Source organism: Calonectris borealis, chromosome 29, assembly GCF_964195595.1.
Source record: "Calonectris borealis chromosome 29, bCalBor7.hap1.2, whole genome shotgun sequence".
In the NCBI taxonomy this organism is placed as follows: Eukaryota; Metazoa; Chordata; class Aves; order Procellariiformes; family Procellariidae; genus Calonectris; species Calonectris borealis.
In genome coordinates, this window is record NC_134340.1 from 4,197,087 (window position 1) to 4,222,291 (window position 25,205).

Below are 25,205 nucleotides of genomic sequence, written 5' to 3' on the forward strand. Positions count from 1 at the left end.
GTCGCTTCTGAGCCATCCCCTGGCACAGGGAAAAGCACGGGTCCGTCGTCACCCCCAACCTTCAGGCTCCGCTCAGCAAGCTGACCCAAAGCCACTTTGAGGACGGAGCCAGCACTCTTTCCCTCTGTGCTGGATAGAGGAGGATTTCCCTTGTGTCGCCTCTTTTCTTCTTGGGAATCTTTTCCAGCGTAGCAACCTGCTTCTCTCCACTTTACTGTAAATATTTGTATCCTGCTAAACGGTGATTAGAAAAGTCATTTGAAAAACAAATGTCCTTGTGTCATGCTGTTCTCGGCAGAGATCCTGTGCTGAAGAACCAGATGGCAGCACTGGAAGAGGAGCATAGTGTTCGGTATCTCCCCCGCCACAGTATTTTAAAGCCTGGTGCTTTTCCTTCTGGTCCTCTCACCGACGGCTTCCCTCTGCTGAGGTCGCGGCTGAAGTCCTGCGTTGCCTGGAGGAGCACGTGGTGAAAACTGGTTTTAGGAAGTGGGGTGAACTTGTTGAAATCTCCCAGAAATGAGTCTGCTTCCCCAAAGCCAGTGCTGGAAGGAGATGTTTAGGGGCAGAGACCAGTGGGCTGCTGGGCAGAGCCAGGTCTGGGGGGCACATGCAGGCTGTCCTGGCAACCGGCAGCAAAGGCTAATTTTTCTTTTTGGGATCTAGATTCTCAGCCCTTCTGTAGGGACAGTCTCTTCCTCCCTAAACGCAGGCGTTTTGACTTCATCCCAAAGTGGAATAGGACATTTGGTTAAAAACCCCACACGTTTACGGGGAGATAAAGCAGCACGATCCCACTTGTGCTCTTTGAGACCTTATTCCTGTGTATTTCAGCTTCACAAAGATGATCTTCCTGTTGCTAACAGAATCCCCTCCGCCGCCTGTGCTGTAGCATCCTCGGCGTCCCCGGGGGTGCCTGCTCTGCTCTCACGGGAACATCCCTGGCTAGAAGGCGGCTCTGCTGTTTGCCTCGGTGGTTTTCCATTTCGAGGTGTGGATTCCTTCCTCCGAGGTCGCCCTTTTCTTGTCTCCCAGTGGTTTGTTGTGATGTCAAATCCTTTGTGCTTTTGCAAGCAAGAAACGCTACTCCTGCCGTGCAGAGCTGCCTTTTCCGTGCCGTCTTCCTCTTCGGCTTTAGTGGAGATTTAAGTGCCAGTGAGCACTCGCCCTGTTTACTTCTTCCCCCACAATGCCGCGACGGGATCCATGGGTCGGCAGACGGGGCGCTTGGGCATGGCAGAAGTGATGCCAGTAGAAAGCCGCCCACTTGCATTTGAAATGTCAGTTCTGGAGCAGCAGATTCCTTAGTGCCCCACAGACCCCACGCTGCACCCGGTGGAGATCCCCTTGGGGTGACCTACGGTGAGAGTTAAAAATAAAGCTAGACTAAGTCCTCCTTACTAAGCTGTCTGCCGGGAAAACCATCAGAGTCTTTATAGATCTGCTAAGCCTGAGAATAGCTGAATCGGGTGTATGAGGGGGTTTGCCAGGTACAAAAAAAGGACCAAACCATGTGTGAGAGCAGTCCCAAGACTGTTTCTGAAACCTGTTTGGCCTCCGCACGGCTTTGTCACCAGGTACTTGTGTTGGAGAGGGTGAAAGCTGGTCGGGAGACTTCCAACTGCACAAGGCAGTAGGTAGTTTTTGCTTCGGACACAAGCGGAGTGGAGCTGTGATCGCTGCTGCTCGCCTCCAGGGAAACCCAGGCTGGCTGGGAGCTGCTGCTTCCCTGAGGCCAGATGCTGACACGGAGGTGATGGGCACCAGCTCCGCTCGTTTCCTCCATCCACCTCCAGTTTAGGAAAGGAAGCTGCGGGATGGAGCTCTTTGCCATGGGAGTGTGTCTGGCCCTCCAAAACGGAGATCTCCGTGGAGGCTCAGAGGAGCTCTTCCAAGGATGCAGCCCTTCCCCTGAGCAGCACCAGCCTGCGAGGAATGCTTTCCCGGCCCACCGCACGGTGCCCTGGCCCAGGGACACGGCGCGCTGCTGGGCTGCAGCCATCAGCAAAAGCCTTTCTGTGACCAGCGGGAAGCTGGAGCATCGCGTCGAGGCGAGATGAAGGGCCTAAACGCTGAACCGGCTGCGCCAGGTTGTGTAGGGGCGAGGGTGAAAGCGTTGTGGCCTCCAGGGCGTGAGGCTGATACAGGGACATGTCTGAGAAGAGATGCTGCTTGTGCAAGGGGAGCGCTGGTCTGTGTTCACCCCCGATTAGATAGAGAGGTCGCCAGGACACCAGCTTCGTTAGTGCTGCTGCCTGTTTGGCCAACGCCAAGATGCCAAGAATCCCTCGATCCACCCATCCCACTCCTCACAAATAAGTGGACAGGACTGAGGAGATTATTAAATCTTTATTAAAAGAATATACGTTGCAGCAGCATATTTGCGGGGACTCTGAACCGCTCCCTTCCGCAGCGACCGGTAGGACAAGGGGATGGATGCTGCAACCCGACGACGTGAGAGCCGAAGGTGTCTGTAATGTGCCGCCGGCCGGGGGGATGCTCTGGCTGATCTGCTGAGACAAACGCTGCAGGCTTGCTGCCTGTCGGCGGTTTGGCAGGTTTCGGAGCAGTGACTTGTTTCTGGCGTAAATCGTGGCAAGGTCGAGGGCTTCCAGCACTGGGTTGCGGGGGCTGTCGGTCCCCCGGCTGCCGCCACGCAGGCTGAACTTCTCCGTTGGCACTGGTGGGTTTTGACTGAACCCAGCTCCCCGGGAGGGAATCCCTCCCTTTTGCTAAAGGCAGATTTACCCACGATGCGTGTTGTTCTCGTCCAGTCTGCTGCGGCACGGGGCTGCCGGAGGATTTTGCCGTGGCCGTTGGAGCAGCCTTGCTGCCTGTCCTTCCCGCTGCCGGCGGCTGCCACCGCACCGCAGGGACAGCCAGCCAGGCTGTGAATCTCCTCGGAGCGGTTGGACCAGGCTGTGAGCTGCGGCCATTTCCCTGACACGTAAGCTGTGCTGCCCGAGGAGCGGATTCGTGTCCCGCCGTGCCGCCCCTGCAGCAGGGAGGCAGGGCGAGGGCAGGGGGACGGCAGGCGGCAGTGAGTGCTCCAGCGGCCTTGGCTTGATCTGCGGCGGCTGAGAGGCAGCGCCGAGAGCTGGGGGAAGAGGCGACTGCCAGGGCCGGCCCTCCGCGGGGCTGCAGGGTGTTTGCATTTACCCCTCACAGCCTCTGAGATAAAGGTTTCTCTTCTTTTTTTGCTTTTGCTGATTGATGTTAGGAGTAACCGTCTATGCTAAGGGCAGCGCACCCCGAAACCATCCCCGAGACCCTCATCCCCTCCCGGCGGATCTGCTCCCTCCCGGACAGACACACGTCCAGCTGCTCTCCAGCATGTGGGGCGTCCCCCGTCCTCCTGCCTAGTGGGATCCTTTGCCTGGTTATCCTTATAAATCGGAGTCTTTCCTGCTGTCTAAGCCACATCCCCTGGCTGCAGCTTAATCCTGGGATTTCTTACCCAGCCTGCAGTGACAGGAGGAACATTATTCCCTTTGTCTCTGCCGCAGCCATGTTTTGAAACTTGTTGCCATGTTTCCCCTCAGCCTCCCCTATTTCTTCATCCTTTGCTCCGCGGCCCACATGTTCGAGGTCTCTTATCTGAGTCGTCTTGTTACAGTCTGGAAGCCTTCCTCGTGAGCCGTGTCCTCGTGGGGCTGGCCTTGGGACGGCCTTGCTGCCGCGGCGGGGAAGGACGGTTCCTGCGTCGTCTCGGGTGCCCCCGACGGCGTGTTCCCCTTGCGAGGCATTTGCTCTTTCTGCAGCTCTCTGGGCCCAACTCGCGCCCGCCCGGTGATTCATTGCAACCCGCCGATCCTCTGCCGCGGAGCTGCTGCCCTTCCTCAGCTTGTACGTACGTGGGGAATTGCTCCCGCCTTGGGGCAGTGCTGTCCTTGCCAGGCTGCATCCCACGGTCTCAGACGTCTCTCCCAGGGCACTGGGATCCTTCTGAACTTTCTCCTGTCCTGGCTGGGCATCAAAAAAATGATATGCAAACAAACGAAGTGAAAAAAGGCCGAGAAGTGTTGCTCTTTGCCCAAGGGGTGCGAGACTGGGGTTCAAAGGGAAGGCGGCACGGGGATTTTGTGCTTAGCGTGGGGCTCCGGAGGAGCAAGTTCCCATCTGCTTCTCTGCTACGTGTCTCTGACGGCTTCATCCGCGTGCCCGGGTCACGGTGCTAATGCTCCTTCTCCTTGCTCGGTTGCAGACTCTGCCATATTCCCCACCATGGGTGACATGAAAACTCCAGATTTCGATGACCTTCTGGCAGCTTTTGATATTCCTGACATCGACACGAACGAGGCCATCCATTCTGGCCATGAGGAAGCTGACGCTCACATCAAGCAAGTCCCCGGGGAGCCGGGACCCCCTGACCACGTCCTCCCCCACACAGACATCACCGCTGTCAGCGTGATCGTGAAGAACACCGTCTGCCCCGAGCAGCTCGATGCCCTGGACGGGCGCAGTAAAGATGGGCACGTCATCGGGCCCCGCTTGCTGCAGAATGGCTTTGGGGCCACCGAGATGCCCAGGTCCCCCACCTCCAGGTCTGTGGAAGCTGTGGCATCCTCCAACGGGGAGTGTTGGGTGAAGGAAAAAGGCCCCAAACCCCTGGATATCTTCTCCCATTTTAGCCCCGATCCCAACGAAGACAACGCTGCCAACCTGATTGACAGACCCCGGGAGTGTAAGCCGAAAGAGAAATCCCTCGCCGTGCCCTCTCTCTCCCCGTCTCCCACCCCGTCGCTGGACTGCAAAGAGCCCATGGGAGAGAGCTCGGAGAACCTGCCCCCGGCTTTCCCCCAGTCCTTCGAAACAAGCCAGGCAGGGGGTGCAAACGGGTCCCCTCCTACCATCCCCTGCATTAAAAAAGAGGAGTCTGACTCGGAGGAGATGGGCCGCGAAGCCAGCCCGAAGGGTTTGGCTGCAGCCTTGGGTGACAGCCCCTTGGATCACCTGAAATCGGTCACCGTTCGCTACTCCACGGATGATTCTCCCATCACGTCCTGGCCCGGTTCTGACCCAAACCTCGACAGCAGCACCAGCAACCTTCCTGAAGTGAAACACTCGCCCGCCAGCCCCCGGGAGCCGTTCTTCAAGCCTTCCTCGCCGGTGGTACAAAGCCCCAGACTCCCCACTTCTCCAAAGCAGCTGGACAATATCACCCTCAAGGAAGAGCAAGAAGTTCTGGAGAAGTCGATGGGAAGTCCACAGAGTATGTCCAGCGCTGAGGAGGAGGAGGAGGAAGACGACAACAACAACGATTCCCCTTCTTCCAATTCCTCGCGGCCCCTGAAAGTGCGGATTAAAACCATCAAAACATCTTGCGGCAGCATCACCCGGACAGTGACCAGGGTCTCCTCAGATTCAGAGCCGGGCTCCACCAAGGGGCCGGCCGAGCACAGCTCTCAGGAGACCTCTCTCGAGGGTGCCGGCTTCTCAGCATCGGCAGAGAAAGAGGAAGGGATCGTGCTGGAGGTGCCCAAGGAGAAAATGGAGCTCTCCAGCCCCCTGAAAACCATCGAGGGGCCAAAAATCGTCAGCGTTCAGCTTGGCAACGGCACCAAGCTCAAAGGGACCGTCCTGCCCGTCTCCACCATCCAGAACGCCAGCAGCGCCATGCTGATCGCTGCCAGCGTGGCTCAGCAAAAATCCGTGGTGCTGCCGTCAAAGACGAGTAAAGCCGTGGCCAAGAACATCATCAATCTGGTGCCGCAGACCCTGCCCAAAGCCGACACCAGGACCAACATCAGCACCGTGACGCAGACCACCACCATCACCACCACGGCCAACCAGAAAGTCAACGGCACCACGGTTGTGATGGTGCAGCCGCAGAAGCCTTCCCCTACCATCGCGGGCACGGTCATTTCCAGGAGCCAGTCCAGCCTCGTGGAAGCCTTTAACAAGATCCTCAACAGTAAAAACCTCTTGCCAACGTACAAACCCAACCTGAATCCGCCGGCCGACGCGAGCCTCACCCTGCCTCCCTTCGGTTACCGCTGCCTGGAGTGCGGGGACTCCTTCGCCCTGGAGAAGAGCCTGGCTCGCCACTACGACCGGCGAAGCATGCGCATCGAGGTAACCTGCAACCACTGCACCAAACGCCTCGTCTTCTTCAACAAGTGCAGTTTGCTCCTGCACGCCCGGGAGCACAAGGACAAAGGGCTGGTGATGCAGTGCTCCCATTTGGTCATGAGGCCGATTGCTTTGGACCAAATGATCGGACAGCCAGACATCACTCCCCTGGTCTCCGTGACCTCCTTCCCCGCTAGCAAAGTGACTGGCGTGGCTCAGGACGCCTTGGCCACGGCCAACGGGGCTCAGGACCTCCCCATCCTGCCTCTGAGCAACAGCTCGGAGCAGACCAACTACAGCTGCTTCAGGTGCCTGGAGTGCAAAGAGCAATGCAAAGACAAAGCCGGGCTGGCCGCGCATTTCCAGCAGGCAGTGACCGCGGGGACGACCAGCAGCACGGTACGTAGGTGGGAGGGCAGCGGGAGTTGGACGTTAGAGCAAAGGGGCCCTGGGGATGCGGGACAGAAGTGGAGGACTCTCCAAATGCGATCCAGGCAGCGCCTGCCTGTGCACGCCCCATTCCTCCCAATGTAAAACTCATGCAGGAAGGAAAACGCATGAGCCGGGGTTCGGTTCATGCCCACGAGGCACTGGGTGGAGGGAAGGGAGGCTGATGTCGGTTGTCAGCTGGTGGTAAAGCTGCCCCGTGGGTGCAGGAGCCGGGGTGCGGCAGGGAGGGAAGAGCGGGTCCCTGAGTGTTGGTGCCCTGCTGCTGGCACCCGCTGCGGGACGTAGCCGTCCCCGCGGAGCCATGTTAGAGCCGTGGGTGCCGCTTCCTCTTTCGCCAGCTTGCAGCACAAATGGAGTCTGGAGAAACCAGGCTGTGTGCTGGTGTGGTTCCCCCCCACCTCTTCGAGAGCCAACCTTGAGATCCCGGGTGCTTCCTGCAGCTGCCAACACATCCTGGTTTGTTAGGGCAGGCAGCATCAGCAAACACACAGGATTAATGCTGCCGAGGGATGACCTTTAAAAGGCAAGGAGGGAAGAGGGTCCACAGAGGAGCCCTGTGGCATGTCTGCACCTTTCCCTTTGTCCAGAGACGTTCAGCCCCTTTGCATAGAAGGAATTTGCTGTTTCCTGGTAACTCTGTTTACTTCGAAGCTGCTGCTGTAGCCAGGACGCTGTTCAAATGCAGATATTACGGCCCTGCTGCTACAGAGGAGGGCTGCTCGCTGGTTGAAGGTCACCAGGAGCGCCGAGATTCACACGCTTATATGGATTGTCCCGAGGAGCTGTCTTTTAACAGGGGATTTCTTACTCCCGTCCCCTCTCCTAGCCTTGGTGTCGATGGAGGGTTTGGGACGCAGTGAAGACGGGACGTCCGCACCGGGGCTGCGGCAGGAGCAGTGAGGGGGCACAAAGAGGAGATCAGGGACAGGAGAGCTGGGGGAAATCGTCCTTATCTCCCCACAGGCACCTGCCGCCTGTGAATGTGGCAGCATAATATTTCTAGCTCAGAGAGCCCCTCTGCGGGGAGCGCTTCAGCTTGGAAATTCAACATGAAGTTGCCGGCAGGGCAAAACCTGTTAACAGCCTTCACCTAGCCAGAGTAGCTTTGTCCCCGTACCCAGCAGACAGACTCCTCCCTACACCAACACTGCCTACAAACGGCTTTTTTTTCCTTTAAAAATAAAAGAGACCCAGAGGCTTTCCTCGGCGCAGCAGGGGTGGGGATGGCTGAAGCTGTAAGCCTCTGTAATCCTGCCACCTTTCATCCCTTCTCCCTTCCCGACGCGTCCCTTGTCCCTGCTCCATCTCCCGGGCTGTCTTTAGCTGCTGTTCCCTGTCCCATCCCTCGCTCCCTCCTGTTGCCTCGCTGCCAAAATCACCCTTGGGTCTCTTGGCAGCGCTTCGGACCCCAGTCTGTACCGGCAGCGAGGGGGGCCCGAGGACAGCTTGCTGTGCTGGCTGGGGGCTGCTCCTTTCCTTCCTCGCCCACCTTTGCTCTGGTAACCACATCTTTCAGGGCAGCTCCTACTGGAAGCCCTGTCCTGTTTCCTCGAGTCCTTGTCAGCTTCTCCCCTCGACATCCCCATGTCCGTATCCTGGCATGGAGTTGGAAGTAGTTTCGAAACGGTTTTGGCAGCTGGTTTGAATACGCCCCCGCTCCCTCCGGTAAAACTCCCTCGCTGAGTGGCTGGTCCCTGGCTAACCCTTGGCACACGCTGCATCTGGGACCCATCTGTGATGAAAAGCCTGGAAAAGGCGTCTCGTCTGCGTGCGGAACGCCCTCAACAATTACCCAGCAAGCTGGTGCAAGCAGATTATCTCCTAAAACGTACCCTGCAGAGTCCCGGCGCTGTCTTCCCCCAGCGGCACACGGATTGGGGGGGCTGCTTTGGGTGTGCAGGTTGTTAGCCCGTCCGTCGGTGGAAAAGGCTGTAAAGCCCTTTTGTGCACGTGGGTATGTGCCAGGCGGAACCTCTCGACGCTCTTCTCCCCCAGGTTTGTACGACGTGTCCCATGATCATGTCCAATCGCTGCAGCTTTAACGCCCATCAGCGGATGCACAAAAACCGCCCTCCCCACGTCTGCCCGGAGTGCGGAGGGAATTTCCTCCTGGCGAACTTCGAGACCCACCTGAAGGAGGCCTGCCTGCACTTCTCCCGCAGAGTGGGGTACAGGTAGGGCACCGCCGCCCGAGCTCGGGGCAGAGGGACCTGGGGACGCCCAGGACCGAAGGGGAGAGTCCCAGGTCCGTGGCGGGTCTCCATTTTGCAGATGGGACAGGAATCCACTTTCCTTTCCCCACCGGTGCGGGGCTGAGGGGGAACGTCTCGCTTTACCCCTTCTCTGGCTCTCACCGCTTTAACCCCGGGGGAGTCTTCCTCCTCCTGGGACCTCCTGGCCAGTCATGGCTGGCGGCGTCGGACCCTCGCAGTCTCTCCCTGCTCCTTCTGATGAGCTGCCTGGGCCCTGGATCCACCAGCGATGGGCAGGACTGGTTGCTCCAAACTGGAGTTTTCCCAGAGCCCAGAACCGGTTTGGATCCTGGTGTCTGTTGGGGCAGGGGCTCCTCCCAAGTCCCGTGGTCGGACAGGGAGCTGGCGTGGGCCCTTGTGCTCCGGTTTCTCTTTGCTGTTGGCACTTGACGTGCAGCAGCCTCTGTGGCACGAGCTCCCCTGTGCCGTTTGTCCCCCACCCCTTGCCTCCCCTCTCCTCCGCTCCCCAGGTGTCCCAGCTGCGCTGTGGTCTTCGGCGGGGTCAACTCCATCAAGTCGCACATCCAGACCTCCCACTGCGAGGTGTTCCACAAGTGCCCCATCTGCCCCATGGCGTTCAAGTCAGCCCCCAGCGCCCACGCGCACGTCTACACGCAGCACCCCGGCTTCAGCAACCAGCAGTCCAAGTAAGTGTTCCCCGCGAGCTGACGCCCCGACGGATCTCTCCAGGAGCATCCTCCTTGGGTGGGACGTTGGGGGAAGAGCTCAGCACCACCACGGGGGGCTGCATCCATCTCCTTTTTATTTTGCCAGCCCTCGGCGTGGGTCAGACTGTGCCCAGGGCTGCTCTCAACCCTCTTGCCAAAGGGGTTCTTCCAAGATTCTCTTGATCCAAACCCGGGCTGTCCCAACAGTGGTGTTTTTTCCTCCGACAGAATGATTTACAAGTGTGCGATGTGCGACACGGTCTTCACCCACAAGCCCCTGCTCTCCTCCCACTTCGACCAGCACCTGCTCAACCAGCGGGTCAGTGTCTTCAAGTGTCCGGACTGCCCGCTGCTCTTCGCCCAGAAGCGCACCATGCTGGAGCACCTCAAGGTAGTGCTGTGGCCGGGCTCGGCGCTCTTCGCACAGCCTGTCGGTACCCATACTTGCTGACTGTCCTTCACCAGCGGTCTGAGGCTGGGTTAGGGCTGTCAGTTCGTCACTGACGCAGCAAGGCCCCAAGATCTGGTTCCCTTGTCCCCCAGGTCCCAAAGCCTGGGGAGATGAGCCCGGCTGGGCAGCCTGGGGGTGCGCAGGCTTTCCTTCTAGGCTGCTGCAGTGCTGGGGGGAAAATCCCGGCCCCAGCCGGCTGCCAACACCCTTGTCTCTGCTTTCCAGAACACTCATCAGCCCCAGAAGCCCAAGGAAGACCTGGCAAAGAAGGCGGCCGTCCTGCTCACGCCGAAGCAGGAGCCTGTCGAAACCCCCGTGTCCAAGATCTCGGAGGAGTCGTCGTCCTCCACGGAGGAGGATGAGCCCCCCAGCTCCCCGGAGCTGCGCAAGACCAAGCGAAGCCGCTTCCAGCGCAAGACGGTCAACAAGTCGAAGGGCAGCGGGTGGACGTGCGGCGTTTGCCACTCCTGGTTCCCGGAGCGCGACGAATACGTCTCCCACATGAAGAAGGACCACGGCAAGGTGAGGAGAAGGCTGGGGGCTCCAGCTCCGGCTCTGCCGAGCCCTTGGGAATATGGGCAGGGAATGTTTATGGCACAGAGCAGCGGGGCAGGACACCCGGGTTCCTTGCTGGGCCGGGAACATGTTCTGCCAGAGTCTGGACGTTACTTCTCCCCCCAGTGCAAACTCGGTCGGGGTTGGGGTTTTGGGGAGCAGGGACGTTACCTATTCTGGTGAACAGCGAAGACCAGATAATCGTTATCCAAACGTGCAGCCGTGGGATGGGCGAGGAGAGGAAACCTGAGGCAGCGCTGAGTTCCACGTCCGGCTTCTCCACGGCAGCGGGGAGCCCCGCTCTCCGGCCTCTCGGCTCCCCGTGCGGTACCCACCTGCCTCTGTTTCTTGCAGTCGGTGAAGAAGTTCCCGTGCCACCTGTGCGAGCGTTCGTTCTGCTCCGCTCCCAGCCTCCGGAGACACGTGCGAGTGAATCACGAAGGGATCAAGCGCGTCTATCCCTGCCGGTACCCACAGCACCTTCTTCTGGGTTTGGCCGAGAAAAGGGGTCTGGTGTAATAGGGGTGACTCCGGTTTCCTTCAGTCAAGCTGTGGTGGGGAGGATAAAGCTCCAGATGGGCGAAGCATGGTGGGGATTGAACAAGTGTCCTGGAATGAGGAGGGAAAGGAGGTACCGGGAAGGACTGTGGGGTTTTATACCCTCTAGAGGAACGGGGATGAGCACGTTCGTGGTTAGAGTCGGGGGCAGGATGCCAGAGCCAAGCTTCCCCAGGGGAGCCAGGGCTGGAGCAGGCCTGGGGCTCGGCTCCCCGCTGCGAGCACGGCTTCATTGCCTCCCTGCTCGGGCCCTGCAGGTACTGCACGGAGGGCAAACGGACCTTCAGCAGCCGGCTCATCCTGGAGAAGCACATCCAGGTGCGACACGGGATCAAGGTGACCGACCAGACCAAGAGCCAGGAGGTCGTTATCGCCCGGATAGGGACCGGCACCATGCAGGTACGAGGTCTCTGTGGTCTTGCGGGGCGCTCGCAAGGGGCTGGGGCCTCGCGGAGGTTTCGGGCAGGGTTGAAGGCATCGCCGTGAGCCCTGATCCTGGTTGGCTCTTGCCTCCGCACGTCCCGCAGTGCCTGGGACCGGCAGCTCCCTCCCACTGCTGGGTGGGTGCGGGCCCCGTCTGGGCACAGCTTGCTTAGCTCCTGCCTCGCCCCGCCAGCAGGGCAGGGATTGAACTGGGCTGGCTCAGCCTCTCGCCGTGTGCTGGGAGAAAATGCGGAAGATCCCTCTTGCTTAGAGCTTGCTTGGGAGCTGCCCCAGGCTGCGAGGGGCGAGGGCACCTGCTGCGAGGGCGCCAGGCAAGGCAGGCCCTCGTGGGAGCCCCTTGGCCGGGGTTACCGGCAGGGGCACAGCTCTTGGGGCCGGCCAAGGCCCGTCGGGCCCCTGTCCGAGCAAGCATCTGTAGGAGCCCCTTGGGAAATCCCCGAGGAGGCTGGGTTACGGCAGGAGCTGCTCAAGCCGGGCACCCATTAAAGCTTACGCGAACCATCCCCGTAGGTGTCCAGTCGGAAGCGGAAGCTGTCCTCGGACGAGGGCGACTCGTGCAGCGAGGAGCCTGACAGCACCACCCCTCCCTCCAAAAACCCCAAGGGCGACCGCAAGGCCCCCTTCCGGTGCCGAAAATGCGGTTACCTCGCCAGCAGCTCAGCCGACTTCCAGGAACACATCCCCCAGCACCGGACTGACGAGAGCTCCCACCAGTGCCGGGAGTGCGGGCTCTGCTTCACCTCCCAGGTCTCCCTCAACCGCCACCGCTTCATCACCCACAAGAAGAAGAAGGGAGCGGCCGAGATGGAGGAGCCGGGGCCCCGCAGCCCCCTGGAGGGAGGCGCCCAGCATGCGGCCGACGGCAAGCTCTCCTGCAAGGTGTGCGGCCGGTGCTTTGACAGTCAGCTCAACCTCAAGACGCACTTCCGCACCCACGGCATGGCCTTCATCCGTGCCAGGCAGAACGCGAGCCCCGAAAACTAGGGCCCCGGCAGAGGGGGAACGAGACGTGTACATAATCAGCACGGAGCTCTTTGCGACGGAGGCTGCCGGTGCCTGGGCTCCCCCTCCCTCCCTCCCTCCCTCCTCCTGGGCAGCGTTTCAACATGGGCTGGGATGAAGGAGCCGTGGAGAGAGACGAGAACCCGGCTTGCACGACCCGGCCTGGCTCCGCGTGCCCGGCTCGCTCAATCGGCTCGGCCGGCGTCCCCGCCCTGGTCTGCGGGCAAGAGCCGGGGGAAGGCAGGATTTCGGCTGCCTTATTGTACAGGAGATGAAGGGCAGAGTCCAGACTCGCTGCCCGCCTCTCGGGGAGACCGAAGGGTTTGTTCGCTGCTCTGTCCTCAGGTGGGGACGAGACCCCCTCCACAGCCACTCGTGTCTGCGGGGAGGGGCAGTGGCCTTTCTCCCGCGGGGACGAGGACGGGAGAACGACACCTCCCACCCCGCGGCCGTGTTGGCAGTCCTGAGTCACGGGCTCTCCTACACCGCAGGTCTTTTCCCGGCCGCTCTGTCCGGGACACGCCGTGCCGGAGGGGAGGCGCGGCCGAGGCAGCGGCAGCCCTGGGGGAGCACGGGAGCTGGGCAGGACCTGGGGACCAGGGAGGCTTCTCCATCGCAGGACAGAGACGTCTGTGCTGACGATGTCACAGCAAAATCCACCTTTTTATTTTTTCCTTTCCCTTTCGAATGTTGCTTATTTTGTATTTTGCCGGGAGCCGTGGGGAGAAGCCGACTGCAGACTCGCGGCTGGTCTCCATCGCTCGCCGGCTGCGCGAGGTCCCTCTTCGCCACCACTTGCACTAACTCGAGGCGGCGCTGGCCCTCGGACGCTCGTCGCTTCGTGCCCCAGGACGGCCGCGCTCGGGGCCCGGCTGGCCGCCGTCCCCGGGGAGGAGGAGGAGGAGGAGGAGATTTTCGTTCGGCAGCGGAAAAACAGAAGCCAAAATAAGGCCTCTGGGCGAGATCAGCGCGAGCCCGGCAGCGCCGTCGCCCCCCCGGCACCACGAGGCTGCACCCAGCGTTTGCCGGCGCTGCAGCGAGGGGGGATCTCCCCACACCCCGACCAGGATCCGTGCCGGCCGCTCTCCGGGTGAAGGGGCCGTGAGGAGGGAAAGCCGCTGCCGAACCCCGTTACAGACTGAACCGCCGACGGTGAGTCTCGGGGGGCTTTCCCAGGGGTGCCCACTGCCCCCCACTTCCCGCCGGGCTCCGGGGGCCGGGGGCTCTGCTACGGCCTGGCCTGCAGACGGGCTCGGCGTCACCGGCCGCTCCTCTTCCTCGGCAATCCCCGTCCCAGAGCGGCTCCCGGCGCGGCTCCGGACCACGGGGCCGGACCGAGCTCCCCCTCGGCCACTGTGACCCACGTCCCCGCGCACACGCGTCTGCGAGAGCTCGGCCCCAGCACAGGGGGTCTCGCCTGCGCGGGGCTGTCGCCGCGTCCCCCCGTTACCTTCGGGGAAGGAGAAAAAACAGCCAGAAAAGAAACTTTCTACTTGTTCTGTTTGTTTAGCGCCTGTGCTTGGGGTAGGGTGTTTGTGTGAGTAATTATTTCAGTAACTTAACTTTGGGCTCCTTCTTATTTCCTTGTGAATAACCTCTAACACGCTGTGTAAAGTTGTATCATACACTAAAAGTGACAAAAAGAAAAACCAACCTACTGTTGTGATTTTGGGTTCTGGTTTTGTTTTGGTTTTTTTTTTCCTTATTATTTTGTGGGGTGGGGAAAGCTGGTTTGCTGGGGTTGGGGTTTGGTTTCTTTTTTTTTTTTTCCCCTCCTTTTTCTTCTCCTTAAGTGCAAGGGGGGGTCAATCCTCCCCCTCGCTGCAGGTGGATTCAGCTGAACGGCACGCGCAGAGGCAGGGGGGCTTTTAAAATAAAAGGAGAAAAAAGAAAAGCGACCAGCGGTTCCCGCAGCCCCTGGGCCAGGTCACCCCCCCGGCCCTGCGCCTCCCCCGCGCCCCCCCACCTCCCCCCCAGCTGTGTCGCGTGGGGCTGTGAACGTGTAAATGATGTTTAATAACAGAGAAGAACCTAAAGTTTCTACGAGTTTTAGAGGAAGGAAACAAAACAAATTGCTTTGTAATCTTGGTTTTCAAGCACTTCAGTGCCTTTAGATCGACTTCTGTTGAAGCGGGCGGGGGCGTCTGTACACTCGTTTCTAGGGTTGTGATTATGCTACATTAAGATACGGGCACTGCGAGAGGCTCTCAGGTATCCTTTATTCTTGTAGTAATAATGCAATTAAACTTTTAGTGGTTTAACCCCTGCTGTGCCCTGTCTTGCTTCCATGGCCCCGTGTGTGTCCGGGGGGGCCTGTGCCCCCACCCCATCACCAGGGTGTTGGTCCTGCCCTGGAATGGGGCTGGAAGGGGCTCAGTGCCCCCCCCCCCGTCCCTGCTTCCCCTTAGGGCTGCTCTGAGCCCCCCGCTGCAACCGGGGAACCCCCAAACAAGGTCTGTGACTGCCTGTGACCAGGGTTTTAGGGTGCCCTTGGCAGGGGGACCCCCCCGCCCCACGCAGTCCCTGATTAAGCACCCCCTCCACCCCCCCACGGTTCCTGGCCACTGGCCGCCAGCATTTTAAAATAGAATTTTTGTTTTTTAATGCTAAATAATCAACATGACAAATAATTAGTGCTAAACAAAGAGACCGAGGACACCCGGGGTTACAGGCCGGCGCGAGGGGCGGCACCGGGAGCTGCGGACACGGAGGGGACAACGGAGGGGACGACTCCGCACGCCGGAGGGGCGTCACCATCTGACCAGCAGGACGGGCTGGGACTCGGGGGGACACGGGGGTGCAGAGGGAGGGGGTGTTGCTGCTCTTAAAGCAAAGAGAGGGGCTGGAGAAGAGCCCAGGCGCCTGTGGGGGGGTGAAACCTTCTGGGCTGCCGTTCTTTCCTTCCCCGGGGCTGGCAGCGCCGGCTCTGCGCCCTCCCGCAGCCGCAGCCGCCCCAGGAGGGGCAGGGGGAGCTGGGGCTGGGCTGGGGGCCCCCCGGGAAGGCTCCAGGCTCCTTCCTGCCCTTCGGTCCCACCCCCGGAGCGGCTCCTGGTCAAACCCACCCCAGGGCTCCACGGGAGGGGAAACCGCCCCCACCAGCCCGGCCGCAGCCGCCCCGAGCCCGGCGGTCAGGGCAAGGAAAAGCAGCCAGAAATTATTGCAAAAGGCGGGGGGTGAGGGTGGGGGGGCTTCACAGTCCCAAATTCCTGGAACAGAGTCAAAACAAAAAAAAAAAAAAAAAAAAAAAGGTGCTCGAAAGGAGCACGAGGCAGCGCCGCCACCCCGGGTGGGCACCGGCCTCGAGGAGACCCAACCTTGACGTACCGGCCGTGGGGCTGTGGGACGGTGCGGGAGCGGTGACCTACGTGGGGGGGACAAGGGGAATTTCAGCTTTCATTAAAAGGTGGCAGCAGGGAGGGGGGGGGAAAGGGGGTGCGAGAAACCAAGAAAGGGGCCGAGGGTGGGAGCCGAGTGATGCTGAGGCCGCGGTGGGGGAACATGCAGGGAAGGGGCCGTCAGGGTTCACCTCCGCTGCCTTCAAGTGGTACCAGCAGAAGGCTCAAGTCACGGCAGACGCCGAAGGGTGGGGGCCAGGCCCGTCCGCCCCCAGGTCCTAAACATTTCATGAGATTGTGGGAGAGTTCACAGGACACCAACGGGCGTAATACTGACGGGAGGAAGAGGCGGCAGCGCGGGGGGCGAGCGACACCCGCCCCGTCCCGAGGCCCTTTGCTGGCTTTCACCCGGCCGCCACCGGACCCCGCGCTCGCATGACAGCAACGGTTACCGCATGATCTGTTTCGCTTTGATTTCCACAAGTGGGTTTTTTCCTGCTTCGACTGCTTGGTTTTTTCCTTGTTTCATTTTGTTGAGGAGTCTTGGCAAAAAGCAGCCCCGGGAAGATGCTGAGACTCGGCTTCCTTTGTACTTCGAGGACCGAGACCTCTTCCCCAGGGGCAAAGCTCAGGCCTGGGCCGGGCGCGGCGGTGGGCACGGCGCGGTTCTGGGAGAGGGAGGCCCGCCGCCGTCACATGATGCCGTTGGTGAGGTACTGGAAGCCGTCGTAGAGCTTGGTGGTGATGGAGCGCATGCTGCCGTCCACCATCTGCTCGATGAGCAGCTGCAGCTGCTCCTCCGTCATGTTCATGTGGAACCGCTCCTTCAGGTTGCGGATGGTGGACGAGCCGTGGAAACAGGGGAGCTGCGACCCTGCAGGGAGGGAGGAACAGGGTTTGCCACGGGGGCACTGGGGCCAGCGCAGCCCCCAGGGGCTCGGCGGTCTCCACCCAGCGGGGAGGTTTCCGTTGCTGCTGGCTCCGAGGCCGGGCTGTGGCTCGGGGATTCCCCCGGCGCTGCCAGGCGGTGGCAGGGTTAGTCAGGACCCGCTGCCGCAGAGGACACCGCCGCCGCGTTTACGGCCTGCTCCCACACCGAGGGAATGGCACCCCCCCTCCCTTGGGTGTGTTTTAGGCCTCCCCGGGGCACAAGGGTGCTCGGCCATCGCCACAGGCACGTTTCCGCTCCCTTCCTGCGCCGCGGCGCAGCCCGGGTACCCCCACACGCTGCGAGGTCCGAGAGGCAAAGGAGGGCCGGGGGACGCTCCCTCTCCCCCCAGGAGACACTCGCCCTGCTCAGACCCACCCCTCTGACCCCCACAGCCCTCACACCTCCGACACAGCCGGGCAGACGCAGGCACCCCTCGGCCTCACGGGATCCAGTGTCTCCCAACCCCTTTCCCTGGGCCAGGAGCCCCTGTGCAGACCCCAGACCCTAACGAGGCTGCCCAGAGCCTCTCCTGACACGAGACTTCCCCAGGCGCTCTCCAAACCCCACGAGCCTTCCTCCACGCACCAAGCATGGCCGAGCCATTTCTGGGCGATGCCCTGCGCAGCCCGGACCCACACGTGGCACCTCGGGGGAAAGACCCGGCTCTGGGTCCCCGGCTCCCCGTACCTTGCTGCATGATCTCCACGATCTGCACAACTTTATCCATGTGCTTCCGGGCAGCGATGAGGCCCTGCAGCATCAGCATCTTGTAGTAGTTGAACATGTCCCCGTCCAGCCCGCCCATCACCTGCAGGGGAGAGGACGTGTGGGTGGAGGGCAGCGGATGGGGAAACTTTCGGACAACAGCGTGCCCGGAGCAGAGGGACTGTCAACAGGAGGGGCACGATGGGATTTTTTAGGGAATTCCACTTCTCTGAGTGAACCCACACCGCAAACACCTCCAGCTTCCAGGTCACCAGCTGGGTCCCGAGAGCAGCTCGGCTGAGGCTGCAGAGCGGCCAAGAACCGCCACGGTGACAACCCAGCTGCCAAGGGTTCGACTGTGCCACCCGACACTGCGGGGTCACCCCTCGCCGTCGCGTCCCCCCTCACTCACATCCACAAATTCCGTGGTGAGTTTGAAGGCAGACGTCTCAAAGCCAAGATTCCTGGGGGAGCTGGACAGGATGAACCCAAAATCGATGTGGATTATGTGTCCATCCGCATCCAGCAAGATGTTGCCGTTGTGCCTGTGCGGGAGAGGGGAAATTTCCGTTAAACTTTGCAAGCGCGCGCACGGCCCCGGGAGCAGCAGCACTCTCTGCTCCCAGGACTTCCCTGCCGTACCCGGGGACAAAATGACAGCTCCCGGTAGAAGACACAGCCACGGCGCGGGGACTTGCCTGTCCTTGACCTGCAGTAGGTAGCACACCAGGCAGTAACCGGCACAGCTCTGGACGAAATTCCTCTGGGCCGTCAGGAAGGATTCGGTATTGTAATTGCCATGTTCTTGCAGGAAATAATCCAGCAGCGAAAGCAGCGATTGCTTCTTGATTTGGTGGATGGACACAGCATTCACCACTGGCTCAATCATGCCGCTGTCGGCGGAGATGACGAGGATTTTGTATGGCTTGATCCAGAGCGGGACACGCTCCTGTTCCCAGATGGACTGCGGGAGAGAGCAAGAAAATCCCTCAGGATGCAGGGCGGCCCCAGAGGGCCGCAGCCCCCGCGGGCAGCCCCTCTCCCGTCTCACCTGCAGCTGCTTGAGGACCTGGAAGGCGAGCAGCTCCTGCCGGAGGTCGTCCCCGCACTTGACGATGACGGAAAGGAGGCGCCAGGAGGGCAGGTGGCCGTAGGGGGACCCCTCCCGGATCCTCCTGCAGGGAACGGGCAAGGATGGGAGCGTGAGGAAAGGGAGGGTGGGCAGCGAGTCAGCCCGGAGGTCTGCGATCGGGGGCTCGGGGGCAAGGAAAGCCGCTGGCAATGCTCAGCTGGGCCTGCAGCAGAACGAGCTCCAGCGCCCAGACTGCAAGAACTGCACACCGAGCCCTCACCAAACTACGGTGCAAATCTTACCGCAGCCACGAGCCGTCTCCGAGAAGAGCAGAAGGGAATTAACTTTCCCTGAATCCCCCAGCCCCTCCATCAGAACAAGATGGACAGGACCACCCCCAAATTTAGAGAGCCCAGAGGGCTCTCCCTCTTGTTCAAGTTGAAATTTGTGGGTTGGACACACAACTCTGAGAGCAGGAACACGAATTGGTTTATTTTGGGACAGGCCAAACTCTTCTGACGTAAAAGGTGCCTATAAATACCTGGTAAAGCCCCTCAAAGCCTAACCCAAGAGCAGCAAATCTGCCGTGGATTTTCTCCCTCCTCCGGCACACCCGCCGCTCGCTGCCCTCGTGTCCCGAGCCAACACACCCGCCCTGGGGACGAGCAGGGCCTGAAGTCGAGGCCGTGGTTATTTACTGGGGAAATGGCGGGGCGACTTCCTCGGATTTCCGGGACGTACGAAGTCCCTGCAGCGCCGAGACCAGCGCAGCACACGTGTGCCCCTTCCAGCCCTACCTGACTTTCTCCTGCCAGGGCTCCTTCAGGGCGACAGCGGACGGGTCCTCGGGGTCCCTCTTGAAGGAGGTGGGGGTGTGCGCCAGCTGCTCCGAGAGCCGCCGCCTGCAAGAGGGAGCCGTTAAGCAGCGAAACCCGTTGTTGAGGGCGGAAGTAGCATCCCCACGTACACCCAGAGCCTCTTCCATCCAAAGCACTTTACAAAGCTCGTGGATTCACCCCCGACCGGGCAGGACGCCAGCGGCCGAGCAGGAGAGGCTGTTCCAGCCCAGAACGTCTCTTACACGCCTCTATTTAGGGCTCTCCTAAACCCCCACTCCCGGCGCGCGCACAGCCCCCCCTCAACGCGTGCAGATGTTTTTCCTCTGGGAAGTTTCTCACCCCGCTCCGTTTGCATCGGAACCCATAACCCACCCCAACAAAGCCACCGCCTGGGCGGCTCTGGCCGCGCCAGCCTCACCTGATGTCCCCAGCAGCGATGAACACGGGCTCCCTGCTCTCCTGGCTGGTGATGCTGTCCACGGAGAACTGGGAGATGTTGTCACAGCTGTTGGTGTGAATCTCCGGCAGCTGGGAGGGAAAGGTGCGGGGGGCGGGATGTAGCGGCTACCGAAACGCTCGTCCGCTATCCCGAAGGGATGCTCCTGCCCTGGGATGGCACCGCCGCCTGGAAGGGCCTTCCCGTCCTGCGACGCTGCTGCGCCGGATCCCGGCAGCATCTCGCAGCACCAGCAAGGGACAAACCCTGCCCGGCACCCCCGGCCTCACCTCCACCTGCAGCTCCACGATATCGTCCACGGACCAAGCCTCGTCGTCGTTGTCGTAGTTGGGGACGGTGGTGAAGCTGCTGGTCCTCTGCTCGTGCGTGATCCCGCACTCGGGGAGGTTCTCGGCCGAGCGCGTGCTCCGGATGCGGTTCTCGGGGATCCGAGCGGGCACATTCGCTGTGTCGAAATTGTCACATTCAAGTACTTCAACGTAGATTAAATAGGGAGCCTGGGGGACGCAAAACCAAGCGTTAGCGGGGCACGGTCGCTGCAAGTGCCAGGCGGCTACAGGAGGCAGCCTGCGGCTCTCTGCTCTTGCAGAGTGTATGCTTTTTCTTTTTGGCGTATGATTTTTGGGGGCAAAAACTGCTTTTCAGTAGATGTGGAACAGCCCCCGGGGCAGGGCTGGACCTCCCGGAGGCCCCTCCAGCGCACATTTCAGGGGACGGTTACTCTCAGGCGTACGTCTTCCCCTCCCAGCTGCCTGCACAGACAGCTCTCCCCGTTGCTCCCAGCCCTGCAAGCAGTAACGCAACCCTCTGCGCCGCGTGGCAGCAGCCAGGCTGCAAGGAGGGACCCTGCTCCCATGCCCTGAGCACATTTATTTCGCTCAACGCCCAAACAGGGGCCGTGCCAAGGACAAAAACCCGCCTTTCAAGGCAAAACTGTTCTCCGGCCGCTCGTACCTTGTCCTTGGAGTTGAGGACGACCGCCTGGGTGTGGGGCACCCGCACCACGTGATGGTCGAAGCCAGCCGTCGGGAGCCAGGCGCGCGCCGGCAGCTTGTGGTTCAGCAGCGACAGCTCCGAAATGAGCCGCTGGGTCTTCTGCTCTTTGGTCGGCAAGGTGGCCAGGCGCTTCCCGATGGCGATCAGGGATTTGATGAATTCTCTCTCGGGAGCAAGTCTGACAGGCTAAAGAAGGGTTAGGGAAGGAGGGTGGAGGGAGAGCGTTATAAAGGCACAGGCTGGTAACACATCGGCAGTTTTGCAATCGGGCTCCGCAGTCTAAAAGCAGCGGGATAAACTCCGGATAGAGAAAGAGGCTCTTCCCATCCCACCCTCTTCCCCGCTCTCAGGTGATGCTCCCGTGACCGGAGAGCCGGGCTCATCATCCGGAAGCAGAGCAGGGCAGGATCAAAGCCCTTTTTCCCTCCCGTTGTGCTGTCCAGAAATCCTCCTCCCCGAAACTCCGGAGCCGACAGCCCCACCAGAAGCCCCCGGGTCCCCAGGGCCGCGGCGGCCGGGAGCCCGCAGCCAGCAGAGGGAGCGCGAATCGGCCTCGTCCCCGGCTCCGCGCTGGTTTTTTTGTTGTATCCTCACCCCGAAGCCTCGATCATGGCTCAATCCGACCATTTTGCAAAGATCAAACTGCGATTCGGGAAGCCCCTTGGACCCAGGAGCCCCCCCGCATCCCGCGGCTTAAGCCGAGCTCTGCTCGACTATTTCAAGCTTTTAAATCAGAACAGCAAACGATTGCGGCTGATTTTGCCATTTAAGATGCAGAATTAAACTTGCAAAGTGTTCACTGGACAATCATGCTGGAAATGCACATGCAAAAAGCTATGGAGCGTGAGAAAAGGAAGCAAAGAAAAACGTCGGCGAGCCGGGAACGGCTGCACAGCAAAATAAAGGGATGGTAAAAAGAGGAGAAGGATCAGTCTGGTGGTTCCCTTTTGGGAAAGGGCAGGTGGGAAATCGTTTGTATCTGTAGTCCACGTCAAAAATCCTCCCAAAAATCCTTCCCGTCCCTTCCTCCCCTCTGCTCTCCTGCCCACCTTGCTAGTGAGCGCAGCAGAGGCGTCCTGGGGACGGGAGGAAGCATTTGCACAGCACCTAAGCCAGCGATATCGCTTGCACCTACCAGGCAGAGGACAAATACTGAAAACCCTGCAGCAGCTGATGCTCCGTTCCCCGACGGGTTGGAAAGCGCCTGGTCCCGGCCGGACCCTGCTCTGCCTCGGCCCCTGCCACCCTGCCCAGCCTGCGCCCCCACGCCTCCTCCACCTCCGGGACCGCCTTACTCAATTGCATTGAATCCAACTTCTGCAAAAAGCGGAAGGCTATTCAAAGGGTGCTCTGCTCCTTCCGATGCCTCTTCCATCGAACCCCGACGGCTGCGACGTCCCTGCTCCTCCAAGGACCTTCTGCTCTCGGGGCGACGCGGGTTTCCAGGCACGTAGTGGACATCGTCACCGGAACAGCCCCGTAGCCCCTCGCCTACTCTCAGGTCTCTGCGCGTTACTTGTCTTGGCAGAAAAATGGGGTGAAGGAGTCGCTGCGTGGGAATTTGGGATTACGCCCATGCGCGAAGGTGCCCACGTGCAGGAGCAGACCGCGAGCGAAGTCCTCCTGGTTCAGACCTGTATCGATCTGTGTATCGCGCACACAGGCCGTTTTTAAACCCCTTCTTCTCCAGGGATCCCAAAGCATCTCCTGAAGCATCTTCTCCCCGTTTCGCAGCGAGTGGAGCGAAGCCGTGCGGACCCCGGGAGCGCCCCGCCGCTTCCATGACCCGTTCTGCACCTCCGATGGTCACGCTCCGGTTGAAAACCTTCAGGTCTCAGCTCCTCCAGCCAGGAACACAGGGCCAGGAAATGCGCTCCCCATCCCGACCCGCTCCAAAGGCATCCCTGCTCCAAAGGCATCCCGCCGAGCGCTGCTCCGGACTTCGGCGCTATCAGGGGACTCAGCACGGGAAGTTTCGCATCCTGTTATGGAGAAGCAGCTTTGGAAAATGGCATCAGCTGAGCCGGGGCCGTCCCTGGCCCGAGCCATCGCAGGAAACGCCGTCTCCAGCCTGCCCGAAGAGCTGCAGAAAGCCGGTCACGCCAAAGCTGGGCTGCGGAGAGCTGCTTTTGCCCTGGCTCATTAATATCGCGGTCCTGAAGCCCAGCAAAGAGAGAACGGGAGATGCTCTTCCCTCATCCGACCACCCGAAGGATCCTTCGGTTGCTCTGAGCCAACATAAATATTTACTTTCTACCATTTACTTTCTACTACAGCAAAACATTTCACTGGCAGCGCTTTGAAAAAAAAATATTCCTGCTCTTGAATTAGGCAGGGCTTTGTGTTTATGTTTTGCTAAGACACACTCCAGGACTGTCCTTCTCCCCGCGTGGGTTCAAATCGCTTCCCAGGGCCGGGCAGGGACAACGACGCAGATCCGTTCCTGGCCACAGGAGCGGCAGAGGGGGAGAGCCAGCTTCAGCCGACGGCTTCGGAGCGGTGCCGGAGGCGTCGGGACGCAGCGAAGGGGCGAGCCTGGTCCAGCCCCGCACAGCCACCACGCCTGGGCGAGGTGTAAGCATCTCAAAAACCAGGGGGGTTAATTTGGGATGCTTTCCAGCCTCAGCTGCCAAAGTGTTTTCCGCTGTTCCACCTACCTTTACCCTGACGTCCCCCCTCTCCTCTGCTCAAACCGCCACAATTTCAGAGCTTTATACAGCAAAATCGTGGCCGCCCCCCATTTCTGCTGCCCACGGTCACTCACGCCACGGAGCGAGCCCCACCGCACCTACTCCGAGCTGGAGACTGCTCAGCGCTGCGGAGCAGAGCTGCCACCCGCTCCCTTCGGCTTAGCTGCCTGCCACGAGGATTTCGGCATCAGCGCCGACAACCGATACCTGGCACGATTTACAAATGCCGTGACCGCTCGGCTGGGTGCAGGTGCCTGCAGCGGTTTATAAACTTGGCATGAATGTTTGCAGAGAGCCCCAGCTCTGCAATAACCACCTGCCCTGGAGAAACAACCTGGGTCTGCAAAGCCTGGCAGAAAAGGTCTCCTGCCCCAGGGGAGGGGAACGGGCGCTCGCTACCGCCCGGCGCCGGGTGACGGCGAGCTGGGTGGCACGGCCGAGGTGGACGAGGTGACGGCAACGACCACCGCCGCAGCCGGAGGACTGCGAGGACGCTCCTGCGACGCGCCGGGACTGAGGAGCTCCACCGACGCCAAGGCTCAAGAAGTCACCTGAGGAAGAGACGTCGCTGCCTTGGCTCGGCCGGGAGGAGCAGGAGGGGGGAAAAATAAAGCAACTTACCTAAATTTGGGTGGCAAACTGGGACTCAGGGCCCGGTGTCCTACCTCCCACCCAACCGCCAGCACCCACGGCTGCCTGAGCATCCTACCGTCCCTTGCACCTCTTAAAAACAGCGAGTTGGAGGAGATGATTGATAAAAAATAGAAGGAGGAGGCTGCATTGGGGTGTGCTCAGGGGTGAACGCCTCGTGCCCTGTGTCTGTACATGACCGCAGAGTCACCGCTCCTGCCCGCACCGTGCCACGCGTAAAAGGTGTGGAAATTCTCCCTCTGAAGGCACAGAAGGACGAGAGCTGGGTACGCATCAAACAGCTCTTTGTAAAGGCTACAAAGGCTGGAGTTCACCATGCAAACCCCGGCCGGGGCACGGGGGCTGCGCGGGGCACCGCTGCCCGGGCAAGTGGTTTTGATCATGGACTACATATTCAACGTGTGGAAGCCCACTGGGAATCCCAGACGGAGAACACACACCCACCGCAGGAAAAGGACACAGAGGAGGAAGATGCTATTGATTAAAAAAAAAAAAAAATGAAAAAGGCTCACTTTGAAAGAAAAACGCTCTATTAGGGAAACGCTGGCTTTTGATTGAAAGACCAAAGTTGAACACACAGAAGGGGGAAAAATAATGATTCGTGGAAAAAGCAAATTAAATCCCATCTGGCAGAGAACTTTTAAGTAAAATTCAAGGAAACAGCATTTCCTCTTTCATCTGCGGACACTGCCACGCAAAGGTCAGCGCCTGCTCAGACCGAAATCGGCAGCATCAGCCAAGTCCCTCCCCTGCCTCCGCCGTCCGTCGGGGCACGAGGGTTTCTCTCCCCCTCGCCGCCTTTTTTTGGGTGGGGGTAAATGAGCACCCAGGGGCACCCCCCAGCCCCTCGGGGCTTTCTGCTTTATTTTAGCCAAACCGGTGCAAGTGAATTTGCCCAAAGCTCCGTCTCCGCCGGCGTTCCGCTGAACAAGCAGGAAACGTTCAGACGAAGCCGGCACCGCCGCCACCCCGGCCGGCGCGGCAGAGAGGCGGCCGGCGCGGTGCCGGGGCCGGGGGGTGCCGGCTTCGCCCCCGCCGGGGGCTCAAGCGGTGCAGACATTGGGGGGACGGCTGGGG

The 25,205-nt window shown here is 60.5% G+C and overlaps 2 protein-coding genes across 7 annotated transcripts in view; one reads left to right on the plus strand and one right to left on the minus strand.

Moving 5' to 3' along the window:
* The window catches only part of ZNF687 (zinc finger protein 687), a 29,801-nt gene extending 15,696 nt beyond the window's left edge, over positions 1 to 14,105 (plus strand). The window contains exons 1-10 of one of the 2 annotated variants that reach the window (XM_075176217.1): positions 3,742 to 3,850; positions 4,205 to 6,471; positions 8,518 to 8,696; positions 9,245 to 9,421; positions 9,671 to 9,833; positions 10,119 to 10,415; positions 10,803 to 10,915; positions 11,264 to 11,405; positions 11,961 to 12,990; positions 13,023 to 14,105. In XM_075176217.1, the coding sequence (XP_075032318.1) occupies positions 4,225 to 6,471; positions 8,518 to 8,696; positions 9,245 to 9,421; positions 9,671 to 9,833; positions 10,119 to 10,415; positions 10,803 to 10,915; positions 11,264 to 11,405; positions 11,961 to 12,434 (3,792 nt within the window). In that variant the 5' untranslated portion in view covers positions 3,742 to 3,850; positions 4,205 to 4,224 and the 3' untranslated portion in view covers positions 12,435 to 12,990; positions 13,023 to 14,105. Of the gene's footprint in view, positions 1 to 3,741; positions 3,851 to 4,204; positions 6,472 to 8,517; positions 8,697 to 9,244; positions 9,422 to 9,670; positions 9,834 to 10,118; positions 10,416 to 10,802; positions 10,916 to 11,263; positions 11,406 to 11,960; positions 12,991 to 13,022 lie in introns of those variants that run through there. The other variant, XM_075176216.1, reaches the window with a different exon arrangement.
* A 552-nt stretch (positions 14,106 to 14,657) lies between these two features.
* Positions 14,658 to 25,205, minus strand: part of PI4KB (phosphatidylinositol 4-kinase beta) — a 29,137-nt gene continuing 18,589 nt past the window's right edge. For all 5 annotated transcript variants that reach the window (XM_075176218.1, XM_075176219.1, XM_075176222.1 and 2 more), the window contains 9 exons: positions 20,746 to 20,973; positions 20,061 to 20,288; positions 19,753 to 19,862; positions 19,293 to 19,397; positions 18,475 to 18,598; positions 18,122 to 18,387; positions 17,836 to 17,968; positions 17,406 to 17,526; positions 14,658 to 16,661 (listed from right to left, as the gene is read on the minus strand). In XM_075176218.1, the coding sequence (XP_075032319.1) occupies positions 16,480 to 16,661; positions 17,406 to 17,526; positions 17,836 to 17,968; positions 18,122 to 18,387; positions 18,475 to 18,598; positions 19,293 to 19,397; positions 19,753 to 19,862; positions 20,061 to 20,288; positions 20,746 to 20,973 (1,497 nt within the window). In that variant the 3' untranslated portion in view covers positions 14,658 to 16,479. The remainder of the gene's footprint in view (positions 16,662 to 17,405; positions 17,527 to 17,835; positions 17,969 to 18,121; positions 18,388 to 18,474; positions 18,599 to 19,292; positions 19,398 to 19,752; positions 19,863 to 20,060; positions 20,289 to 20,745; positions 20,974 to 25,205) is intronic.